The following is a 12,934-nucleotide window of genomic DNA, read 5'->3' as shown; positions in this document are numbered from 1 at the left end:
AATTTAAATACGTATTACACATTTCGGATACTATCATACAAAAATCATAAAAAAAAATCCCGTTAGGGAGCCAATGAGAAATCTTGACAATGTGTACAATGGATTCGTTATTTAGTCCAATAAAAATAAATAATAAATTCAACAACTCTCTTTCAGTTATTTCACATCAAATTTCAAATTTTAAATTCTCCAATTTCAAATTTTTAAAAAATTTAGTTAGTTATTTCAAAAAAATAACCATCTGAAATTCTAATTTACTAAAGCATTTCACTTTAATACTCTCTTCTTTTTCAACTGGCAGCCGCCCCACTCTCATCAATAATCATCCCATTTCACCGTCGCTACTTGGCTTGCCACTCGCCACTTACCCTTAGTAAAAATAACCATCCACTTAAAGATAAAAATAATCATCCGCATACCTAATGAATTGAACATCTAACATATTTTAATTATATATTACTAAATCCAATCCAATCAAAATAATCATCTATATAAAAGTTAAAATAACCATCCGCATACATACTAAAATGACCATTCTAAATTGACCATTAAAATAGAAGAAGAAGAAGATGAATAAACAGAAGAAACAACTATTGTGGTGAAACATAGTTTTGAAGGACTAGGCATGACGAAAGCGGCAATGTTGTGAAGCATATGGCTCAAATTTGAAAGAAGCTAACCATGCTTGGATCCAAAGAAGAAGAAGAGCATGGTGGTATCATCGGTGAGAAGAGACTTGAAGGAATGGGAGAAAGCGAAGCCGGTTTGGAAGAATTAAAGACGCGCGAAGAAGTGGCAGCAACGTTAGGCTGAGCATCGGAGGGCGAGACGCGTCGGGTTGACCGTGGAGGTGAGGACGGTATCGGTGGGAGGATGCGGCGGCGTCGGTATGGCCAATGAAAAATTCAGTGACATGAAGTGAGGATAGTAGAAGATGACGGTGAATTTTGAACGTATAATGAAAGTTACGGTACGTAGTGTAAATAGGTTTAAATTCTAATCCTAATTTTTTAAATTTTAAATTTTAAAATTAAATAATTAATTAATAATTTAATTATTAATTATAATTTTATATTTTTTTAATCCATTATAGACATGGTACAAAATTAGTATTGGTTCCTAATACTTTTTCTAAAAAAATAATTCGGTAACTCAGCACTCAGGATAAGTAACAATGTTTGAAAACAAATAATTCGATTGCACTTGAAATACATACAAATCACACATTTGTTTTCATAAATCGACTACTCAATTCTCGTAATATGTGTATTTAGTATTTACATATCTAGGTGTTCAGTACTTAAGAGTTGAGATACGTGTTTATTCATAATTAAGTGACTGTATCTAGAATATGTGTATGTATATCTATGTATCTCATTATTTTAGATATACGATCAAAATATAATATATAAGGAGGTTCTTGACTCAGGACTAAGGTAGATGAGATTTGGCGGGGCCAATAATTTTTTTTACTTTTATTTTAACAAAAAAATTTAATTAAAAATTAATATATATATATATATATATATATATATATATATATATATATATATATATATATTGAATATATTAAACACAAATATTTAAATACAAGTATCATGATATTTAAACATAAATATCTCAAAATTACGTGTGCCCTAAAAAAAATTATATTATATATAAACTATCAAAATCAATTATCAATCAAACACCAATAATGATCCATTATAGAAATACATTTTGATATGCAAAATGATCATATATATATTTACATTGATAATAAAACTTTATAAGCACTATAATCAAATTTTATAAATAATATAATCAAATTTAATTCATGATGAATATAATAAAATCAAAATACAAATAAAACTATAAAAATATGATGGTACCTATTTTGCGTTCCTAACAAAATTGATTAGAATTTAGTGATTAATCATTGTTAGATAATTTCATTGAGTAAAATAACATATATTGACTATTTTTTGTTTTGATTAAAATTTTTTATTAGCAGCGCAATAAATAGTACTATTATCTCATTGAGGAACAAGCTGACATACAATATATAGTAGGTAGCTTATTTTTCTATATAAGCTGACAATATAGTAGCTAGCTTCATTACATTATTAGTATTATCTAATTTCTTGCTTCATAATAGTTGTTTCCTTCTTAAGACAATGGCACTGAGTGGTAAGCTTAGTACTGAAATTGTGATCCATGCACCTGCTGGAAAGTTCTTTAATCTTGTGTCAAAATCTCTCCACCATGTTCAAAATATTTGTGAAAGAGTGCATCACACCAAGCTGCATCAGGGTGAGGACTGGCACAGCATCGGCGGTTCGGTTAAACACTGGACTTATGTTATAGGTAATCAAGCTTAATTTTAATTGGATTAATTTGTAAATTAAAAGAAAGCATCTCGTTAAATTTTATTTGACATGATATCATTTTTCTTAAAAAACTTAAATTTATATATAGTAAAAATTACATAAATAATTATATTTTTAATACATCTCTTCATATAAGAGATATTTTTTGAGTTTATATAAATTTTTTGTATGATTTTTTTCTCTGTTATTTATCTTACGCTAAAACTTTTTTCATTAAAATTCAACATGAATCAAATTTTAAACTTTTCGATTTTAGAAACTTTGATATTATGTCGTAATACCATTTTTCTCAAAAATTTAATTTGAGACGAAGACATATGAATCATTATATCTCTAACATTTTTTTTTCTTTAAAATTTTATTAAATTTAATTAGTTTCCCTCCATTTACAACAAAAAGTTCTTACTACGAAATAATATTAGTGAGAATTATATGAATTTTGTTTAAAAATCCTATTATGAGTGAGATTATTAGAAGAGAGCTATAAGTATATACATAAATTGACAAAATTTTTGTATTTTTTGTAGTTCCTAAAAATATAAACAAAAAATAGATTTTGTTTCCAGCAAGACAAAAGACAAAATTTTAAGACAACCAAAAGGTCTAGCATAATTTGTATGTAATTATGTTAACTAAATTGACATAATTATTCTCAGGTTTTCTTAATTTTCTTTTTTTTCTCCTTTTTTTTAATTTTTTTTAATTTTGATTATTGTCAAGCAATAGATGGTAAAGTAACGACATGCAAGGAGACAATTGAATCTGTTGATGAGAAGAACAAGACAATCAAATTTAATCTCTTTAACGGAGACATAAGTCAACAGTATAAAGTCTTGAAGCTCACCATTCAAGAGATTGATAACAGCAATGGAAGTGTTTCAGTTAAATGGACACTTGAATATGAGAAAATTAATGATAATGTCGAAGCTCCTTATGGTTACATGGAACTCTTTGACAAATCTACTAAAGAGATGGATGCTCATCTTCTCAAGGCATAATAATTACTAAAAGAAAATTAGAAACACGTTATATGCATGGTTGGAATTTAATAAGGGGTAGATTTTCGGGACTGTTTTGGAAGTAGTTAAGTTTTTATATAAATTAAATAATACGTGTGAACTTGGGTGAAGAATAGAATAAGGAAGTATGTTTTCAAAGTCCAACCTTACATGTATGTTTATCCTTCGTTTGAATGGATTGAACTATTGTATGTATGTATGTATGTATATATGTATGTATGTATGTAAAGTCATCGTTAATGATTTCTTTTGTTGGTTGCGTTTATGCCATGGATATATGGAAATTTAAAAGTATCTGTATATGTCTAATAAAAATTAGAGTCACGATGGGTAATCAATTTTTTTGGGCAATATAAGTTAAATTTTTAAAATTATTTATAAATAATGAGTATCTGTCTAACTTTCTCATAAACATAATGAGTATATCGAAAAAAAAAAAATTGAATTATCAAATTAGTAATTTAAAAAATTTTTAAATAAAAAAATATTTTTAAAATATTTAATTAAAATTAATTTTTTAACTTTCGCATAAACATAATGAGTAAATCGAAAAAACATCTGAATTATCAAATTATTGTTAAAAATATTGTTTAATAATAAAAATATTTTAAAAATATTTAATTAAAAATTAATTTTCTAACTTTCTCATAAACATAATGAGTAAATAAAAAAATCTGAATTGTCAAATTAAATAATAAAAATATTTTTAAAATATTTAATTAAAAATTTATTTTCTAACTTTCTCATAAACATAATGAGTAAATGAAAAAATCTGAATTATCAAATTATTAATAAAAGTATTCTTTTAAATTTTTTAACAATAAAAATATTTTAAAAATATTTTAAAAGAATAAAAATATCCAAATATTAAATATATATTTTTAAAAAGTATTTTAAAAATTACATTTTTATGTATTTTATGCAAAAATATTAGAAAAACTAGATATTTTTACTTTAAAATTTAATGATTCTAGGTAAATGAATTTAGTTTACAATTTTTGTCGTAAATGGGCAAAAATATTTTTAAGAAGGCACAAAAATCTAAAGATCGAATAATCAGTCAATACATTTTTTTCGAAAAATTTTAACATTAATTTTAATACCAAATATTCTTTGATTTTTTTATTTAAATTAACTAATTTTAATATTTATTGAAACATATAATTGATAGAGTATTTACTAATTTAAATACGTATTACACATTTCAGATACTGTAACACCCTATCATGCAGAGCTTTACACCTAGGATGTAAAATAGAGGTGGCGAGGTACTACGACTTCTAAAATTAAAATGCATATATATAATAGTAGAAAGAATATAATAAACTAGGAGTCTTGAAAAATGGATAAAGCAAAATCGCGAAACAAAAAGCGTAACGCTCCGGAAACCGAATAACTTGCGTGTGAAGAAAACTATAGCTATCAAACACAAGATAATAAAAGTAGGAATAGAGAACCAAGAATACAAAATAACAAGCTCCTAACTCAGCCCGCGAAGTTAAGGCTGGCCGGAGTCATATATACATTACTTCGCAGTATATATACATTACTGTACAACAAAATAATCCAGTAACCACTTCGCAGGAGTCCAGACGCCTAACGAGATGCCTCCCGACCTGCATCTGAAAAACAACAACATAGTATGGGATGAGAACCAGAGGTTCTCAGTATGGCAAAGGTGCCACACACATAATATATAAGGTCCTAGGAATGCCAGAGGCAATTCTAGAACGCCGACATTCAAATTATAGAGCTTAAAGTATTAAACAGAAGTCATAAAAGGTGGTTTTCTAAGAGTATCTAAGCTTAACTTAACTTTAAAATCTAAGTCTCATACTGCCATTCCTCCATACCTCCATCTCCGTCAGCATTTCATAGACAAATAAATAGATAAAAGCAAGCACAATAAGGTTGCAAGTACTGCAGGTAACAAATATACATTTAGCACGGCAAGTACATTTAGGCACACCCAGTTAATGCACAAACACGTAATTCAAGTAGTATGTATATGATGCATGCCTGTCCTATGGCTGATGAGGCTCATCTGTCGGTTATCCAGCCAACCCGACAAGTCCGAAAACCTTAGACTGTCCCTCGACGTGCATTCCCAAGAGTCTATGCATAGCTTTTTCTCAAATAATCAATATTGCTCAATGGGGGTTAACATTCCCGGGAATTTATAAGTGCTCGGTCACACTTACGTCGTAGGGTCAACAGAGTATCGAGCTTTCAACCTGGTACACGTGGTGGCAAGCCACGGTACTTTATCCAGAGAATCTCGTATCTCAGATCATTTAATCATTCAAGTCAAGTATCATACATGATCATTCTTTTGATTATCAAGCCAAGTAACATACATGACCATCCGTAACATTTTATAGTCAATTCATCACTTTTCAGCTTTACTTCATCTTCAAGTTATCCCAATTTCCTAACTTCATCTGAACATCAGGTCTAATACTGTTATTTATGACTAAGGAATGAGAATAGAGATTTAGAAGTTTGAAATATAGTTTAAAACTTCAAAAATCATGTTTGCTGGAACAGGGCCATGCGTGTGCGTGGGAGTGTGAAACGGCAGCTCGCGCGCGCGTCCCTTTGTCATGCGTATGCGTGGACATGCTTATTAACCCCTTACGCGGACGCATAGGACCAGTCGCGTATGCACGTCAAAATTCCATGCCACGCGTATGCGTGGGCCACACGTACGCGTGGACGTACGTTCTTCAAAAAAAAAAAAACAGGATCAACCAGAGCTGCACAATCAGGGAGAATACCACCTGCATATCAACATATTACCCTCCAAACTTTCGACGAGCATAACTTGATCGTTTTAAATCGTTTTTCTTCCATTCTTCGAACGGGATAACTTCACGAACCCAATTTTCATTTAAAATAAGTTGGAATCAATTTGGGGTTCCGAAAACTAAGTTATAGCCCGCCAAAATTCAACCCAAAATCACAATTTTGTAAACCCTTTTAAACCTTATTCTCATCCAAAGTTTCCATTTCATTCATTATCAACCTATCAATACCAACACAATTCCAGCAACAACACTCAACCATGTCTCTTTCCAAATTAACATTATAACAATCTCCATCCCATAATCAAATCACTAATTATCCAACAAATACCAACCAAACATATTCATCAACAAATTGCTAAACATTAAAACATACCTGCATTCCAACTTATCCTTTGGTCATCTAGCCTAAGTTTTCACAGAACATTATATATTAAATGCAAGAAACCTAAACCATACCTTGGCCAATTTCCACGTAACGATCAAGGCAATTTAATTAAAACCAATCACAGCCTCAAAACCTCAACTACATAGCTTCCTCCAAGTTCCAGTATTCACAATTTCAAGCTCCAATTATTTATTCACAACCTAATACACATTCATACCACATATATACCCAATTTAATTCCCAAAACACAAATTCAAAATATTTAGATAGAATTATTATATTCTCACCTTACTCAAGCTTCATATAAGCAAGAGTGAACGTTTTCCTCAAGCTAATTGGATCCTAAAACATCAAAAGTCAAAGAAACTCAACATCTCTTCCAATTTTAAAAAAATTGGGGGTAAGAAGTGGCTGGGAGTGATTAGTGGCTTACCAATAAAATTATTCAGATAGAAACATAGAGCTCGACGCGGTGGTCGCGTGGCTGCAAACGGTGCGGCGATCGGAGTTCGGACGGAGGAGTTACGGCAATTTAAATTTACCGTAAGATTTTCTTCTTTCTTCTCCCCTGCTTGCAAGCTTCAGCGTTTTGCTGAAAATGGAGAAGAGAAGGACGTGGGCTCATTTAAAAGGCTGGCCTGGTTGGACCTACGGCTCGGTTTGGGCCCAGTTCAACCGGTTTGGTTCGTTCGGTCCAATCTTGGACCGATTTTTTCGAAATTAGTGTCAAAATTTTCGTTTTAATGAGCTCTACCCTAATTTAATATAATATTTACATTTCTAATCTTCTTTATTAAAAACTAATTTATTGACTAATTATTTACTAATTTAACGAGGTTTACATCCTACCCACCTAACAAAGAATTTTGCCCTCAAAATTCAAATGCAGTTACCTAAAAAAGATGTGGGTAGTCCTTCCGCATATCCGATTCAAGTTTCCAAGTGTGTTCCTCAATACCAGCTCCACTCCAAGCTACTTTTACCAATGATATTTCTTTCCTGCGTATTCGTTTAATGCTGGTGTCATCAATTCTTACCGAAATTTTTGGAAGTGTTAGATTTTCTCTCACTTGAATTGGTTTTGGTTCCAGAACATGACTTGCGTCAGGAGTATATTTCTGAAGTTGTGAGACATGAAACACGTCGTGCAAGTTCGAAAGATATGGCGGTAAAGCGATCCTATAAGCCACCGGCCCACTTCTTTTCAAGATCTCAAACGGTCTAATATAACGGGGATTTAATTTCTTAGTATTAATATCTTTTCCCACTCCGGTGGTTGGTGTAACCTTCAGAAAGACATGCTCCCCTTATTCAAATTCCAAAAGCTTTCGCCTTTAATCAGCATAGCTCTTCTGACGGCTTTGGGCTATAAGCATTTGGCTATGAATCTTCTTTATCTGCTCAGTAGTTTCAGCTATCATCTCAGACCTTAATAAACTTCTTTTTCCAGTTTCATACCAACATAGCGAAGATTGACATTTCCTACCATACAGAGCCTCATATGGAGCCATTCCGATGCTCTCATAGTAGCTATTATTATAAGCAAACTTCACTAGTGGCATATACCGATCCCACCTCACCGGCTGGTCCAAAACACAAGCCCTTAGCCTATCCTCCAAGGTCTGGATAGTTCTCTCTGATCGACCATCTGTCTGAGTGTGATACGCAGTACTCAAACTCAACTGAGTTCCAAATGCACGCTGAAAAGCTCCCAAGAACCTTGATGTGAAACGAGGATCTCTGTCAGATATAATAGTAGAAGGCACGCTGGTACACGAAATTGTGATCGCACACTTTTCACACAACTCCGTGCAGCTAACCAACAAGTGCACTTTCGTCTAAGTAATACCTTACGTGAGTAAGGGTCGATCCCACGGAGATTGTCGGCTTGAAGCAAGCTATGGTCATCCTTGTAAATCTCAGTCAGGCGGATTCAAATGGTTATGGAATTTTGATAATTAAAATATAATTAAAACAGAAAATAAGATAGAAATACTTATGTAATTCATTTGTAGGATTTCAGATAAGCGTATGAAGATGCTTTGTTCCTTCTGAACCTCTGCTTTCCTATTGTCTTCATCCAATCATTCATACTCTTTTCCATGGCAAGCTGTATGTTGGGGGATCACTGTTGTCAATGGCTACTGTCCATCCTCTCAGTGAAAATGGTCCAAATGCGCTGTCACCGCACGACTAATCATCTATCGGTTCTCACTCATGTTGGAATAGGATCCATTGATCCTTTTGTGTCTGTCACTACGCCCAACACTCGCGAGTTTGAAGCTCGTCACAGTCATCCCATCCCAGATCCTACTCGGAATACCACAGACAAGGTTTAGACTTTCCGGATCTCAAGAATGTTGCCAATTGATTCTAGCTTATACCACGAAGACTCTGATCGTGAACCAGAATGCTAAGAGATATGCATTCAAGCTTGTTTTCATGTAGAACATAAGTGATTGTCAGGCACGCGTTCATAAGTGAAAATGGTGATGAGTGTCACATAATCATCACATTCATCATGTTGAAGTACGAATGGATATCTTAGAATAAGAATAAGCTTGAATTGAATAGAAAACAGTAGTAATTGCATTAATTCATGAAGAACAGCAGAGCTCCACACCTTAATCTTTGGGGTGTAGAAACTCCACCGTTGAAAATACATAAGTAAAAATAGGGTAGACATGGCCGAGTGGCCAGCCTCCCATGGAGGTCTCAGAACATAGAAGTTACATAATGTGTTCCCGAGATGAAAATACAATAGTAAAATATCCTATTTATAATGAACTAGTAGCCTAGGGTTTACAGAAATGAGTAAATGATGCAGAAATCCACTTCCGGGGCCCACTTGGTGTGTGCTTGGGCTGAGCATTGAAGCTTTTTCGTGATTGGGCTGTTCCTGGAGTTAAACGCCAGCTTTTATGCCAGTTTGGGCGTTTAACTCCAATTCTAGTGCCAGTTTGGGTGTTTTACACCAGAAGTTTTTGGCTGACTTTGAATGCCATTTTGGGCCATCAAATCTCGAGAAAAGTATGGACTATTATATATTTCTAGAAAGCCCAAGATGTCTACTTTCCAACGCAATTAAGATCACACAAATTGGGTATCTGTAGCTCCAGAAAATCCACTTTGAGTGCAGGGAGGTCAGAATCCAACAGCATCTGCAGTCCTTTTTCAGCCTCTGAATCAGATTTTTGCTCAGGTCCCTCAATTTCAGCCAGAAAATACCTGAAATCACAGAAAAACACACAAACTCATAGTAAAGTCTAGAAATGTGATTTTTATTTAAAAACTAATAAAAATATAATAAAAATTAACTAATTCATATTAAAAACTACCTAAAAATAATGCCAAAAAGCGTATAAATTATCCGCTCATCACAACACCAAACTTAAATTGTTGCTTGTCCCCAAGCAACTAAAAACAAAGTAGGATAAAAAGAAGAGAATATACAATAAATTCCAAAAACATCTATGAAGATCAGTTTTAATTAGATGAGCAGGGCTCTTAGCTTTTTGCTTCTGAACAGTTTTGGCATCTCACTTTATCCTTTGAAGTTCAGAATGATTGGCATCTATAGAAACTCAGAATTCAGATAGTGTTATTGATTCTCCTAGTTCAGTATGTTGATTCTTGAACACAGTTACTTTATGAGTCTTGGCCGTGACCCTATGCATTTGGTCTTCTCTAATTTCATGAAGGAGGATAGAATGCTCTTGGTGTTCCACCCTTAGTTGTCCCATGTTGGAACTTAATTCTCCTAGGGAGGTGTTTAATTTGCTCCCAATAATTTTGTGGAGGGAAGTGCATCCCTTGAGGCATCTCAGGAATTTCATGATGAGGAATTTCCTCATGCTCTTGTTGAGGTCCATGAGTGGGCTCTCTTGCTTGCTCCATCCTTTTCTTAGTGATGGGCTTGTCCTCATCAATGAGGATGTCTTCCTCTATGTCAATTCCAGCTAAATTGCAGAGGTGACAAATGAGATGAGGGAAGGCTAACCTTGCCAAAGTAGAGGACTTGTCTGCCACCTTGTAGAGTTCTAGGGATATAACCTCATGAACTTCTACTTCCTCTCCATTCATGATGCTATGGATCATGATAGCCTGGTCTATAGTAACTTCAGACCGGTTGCTAGTGGGAATGATTGAGCGTTGGATGAACTCTAACCATCCCCTAGCCACTGGCTTGAGGTCAAGCCTTCTTAGTTGAACCGGCTTTCCTCTTGAATCTCTCTTCCATTGAGCGCCTTCCTCACATATGTCCATGAGGACTTGGTCCAACCTTTGATCAAAGTTGACCCTTCTAGTGTAGGGGCGTGCATCTCCTTGCATCATTGGCAAGTTGAATACCAACCTTACATTCTCCGGACTGAAATCTAAGTATTTCTCCCGAACCATTGTAAGCCAATTCTTTGGATTAAGGTTCACACTTTGATCATGGTTCTTGGTGATCCATGCATTAGCATAGAACTCTTGAACCATTAAGATCCCGACTTGTTGAATGGGGTTGGTGAGAACTTCCCAACCTCTTCTTCGAATCTCATGTTGGATCTCCGGATATTCACTCTTTTTTAGCTTAAAGGGGACCTCAGGGATCACCTTCTTCTTGGCCACAACTTCATAGAAGTGGTCTTGATGTACCTTTGAGATGAATCTCTCCATCTCTCATGACTCAGAGGTGGAAGCTTTTTCCTTCCTTTTCCTCTTTCTAGAGGTTTCTCTGGCCTTAGGTGCCATAAATGGTTATGAAAAAATAAAAAGTAACGCTTTTACCACACCAAACTTAGAAGGTTTGCTCATCCTTGAGCAAAACAAGAAAGAAGAGAGTAGAAGAAGAAGAAAAATGGAGGAGATGGAGAGGTGTGGGTGGTTTGGCTAAGGGGTGAAAGAAGTATTTATGATGTGTGAAAATGAAGGAGGGATGAGGGGTTTATATAGGAGTGGAGAGGGTGGAGGTGATTGGTGAAGAGGTGATGGGGAAGAGAAGTGGAGGTGATTGGTGAGGGGGTATTTGGAAAAAGGGTGTTATGAAAAGGTGTGAAGAAGAGAGAGAGAGAGAGTTGAGGTAGGTGGGGATCCTGTGGGGTCCACAGATCTTGAGGTGTCAAGGATTTCTCATCTCTACACCATTTTGGAGTGTAAACTCCCCTTGGAGTGCCAATCCTGGCGTTAAACGCCAGGTTGCTGCCCATTTCTGGTGTTTAACGCCAGCTTTTCTTCCCTTTCTGGCATTTAAACGCCAGCTTTGTGCCCTTTTCTGGCGTTAAATGCCCAGAATGGTGCCAGACTGGGCGTTTAACGCCCATTCTGCTACCTTTACTGGCGTTTAAATGCCAGTAAGCTCCTCCTCCAGGGTGTGCTATTTTTAATACTGTTTTTGCTTTTTCAGTTGTTTTTGTGACTTCACGTGATCATCAACCTAAAGAAAATATAAAATAACAATGGAAAATAAATAGATATAATTGAATAAAATTGAGTTGCCTCCCAACAAGTGCTTCTTTAATGTCAATAGCTTGACAGTGGGCTCTCATGGAGCCTCACAGATACTCAGAGCATGATGATGGCCTCCCAACACCAAACTTAGAGTTTGAATGTGGGGGCTCTGTTTGACTCTGCATTGAGAGAAGCTTGTCATGCTTCTTCTCCATGTGTGCATAAGGAGGTCCTTGAGCCTTAAACACAAGGCAGTCCTCATTCACTTGAATGACCAGCTCTCCTCTGTCAACATCAATCACAGCTTTTGCTGTGGCTAGGAAGGGTCTGCCAAGGATGATGGATTCATCCATATTCTTCCCAGTGTCCAGGATTATGAAGTCAGCAGGGATGTAAAGGCCTTCAACCTTCACCAAGACATCCTCTACAAGTCCATAAGCTTGTTTCCTTGAATTGTCTGCCATCTCTAGTGAGATTCTTGCAACTTACACCTCAAGGATCCCTAGTTTCTCCATTAAAGAGAGGGGCATGAGGTTTACACTTGACCCTAGGTCACACAGAGCCTTCTCAAATATCATGGTGCCTATGGTATAAGGTATTAAGAACTTTCCAGGATCCTGTTTCTTCTGAGGTAATTTCAGTTGAACCAGATCATTCAGTTCATTGATGAGCAATGGGGGTTCATCCTCCCAAGTTTCATTACCAAATAACTTGACATTCAGCTTCATGATTGCTCCAAGGTACTTAGCAACTTGCTCTTCAGCAATATCTTCATCCTCTTTAGAGGAAGAATACTCATCTGAGCTCATGAATGGCAGAAGTAGGTTCAGTGGAATCTCTATGGTCTCTATATGAGCCTCAGATTCCTTTGGTTCCTCATTAGGGAACTCCTTGGAGGCCAGTGGACGTCCATTGAGGTCT

General features: G+C 35.0%; 1 protein-coding gene across 2 annotated transcripts; it reads left to right on the top strand.

Annotated features, from left to right (window-relative positions):
* Positions 1 to 2,057: 2,057 nt before the first annotated feature.
* On the top strand, positions 2,058 to 3,682 carry LOC112773176 (MLP-like protein 43). 2 transcript variants are annotated; one of them, XM_025818235.3, is made up of 2 exons: positions 2,058 to 2,346; positions 3,090 to 3,682. In XM_025818235.3, the coding sequence occupies exons 1-2, from the start codon at positions 2,157 to 2,159 to the stop codon at positions 3,365 to 3,367; spliced, it is 468 nt and encodes a 155-aa protein (XP_025674020.1). In that variant the 5' UTR covers positions 2,058 to 2,156; the 3' UTR covers positions 3,368 to 3,682. The 2 variants fall into 2 exon arrangements, with proteins under 2 accessions (XP_025674020.1, XP_025674021.1); XM_025818236.3 differs by having other exon boundaries at positions 2,062 to 2,346; positions 3,096 to 3,682.
* The last annotated feature ends 9,252 nt before the right edge of the window (positions 3,683 to 12,934 follow it).

The sequence above is a fragment of the Arachis hypogaea genome, chromosome 18 (genome assembly GCF_003086295.3).
Source record: "Arachis hypogaea cultivar Tifrunner chromosome 18, arahy.Tifrunner.gnm2.J5K5, whole genome shotgun sequence".
NCBI lineage: Eukaryota > Viridiplantae > Streptophyta > Magnoliopsida > Fabales > Fabaceae > Arachis > Arachis hypogaea.
The sequence above is the reverse complement of the archived record's forward strand: the minus strand, read 5'-3'. Positions and strand labels throughout refer to the sequence as shown.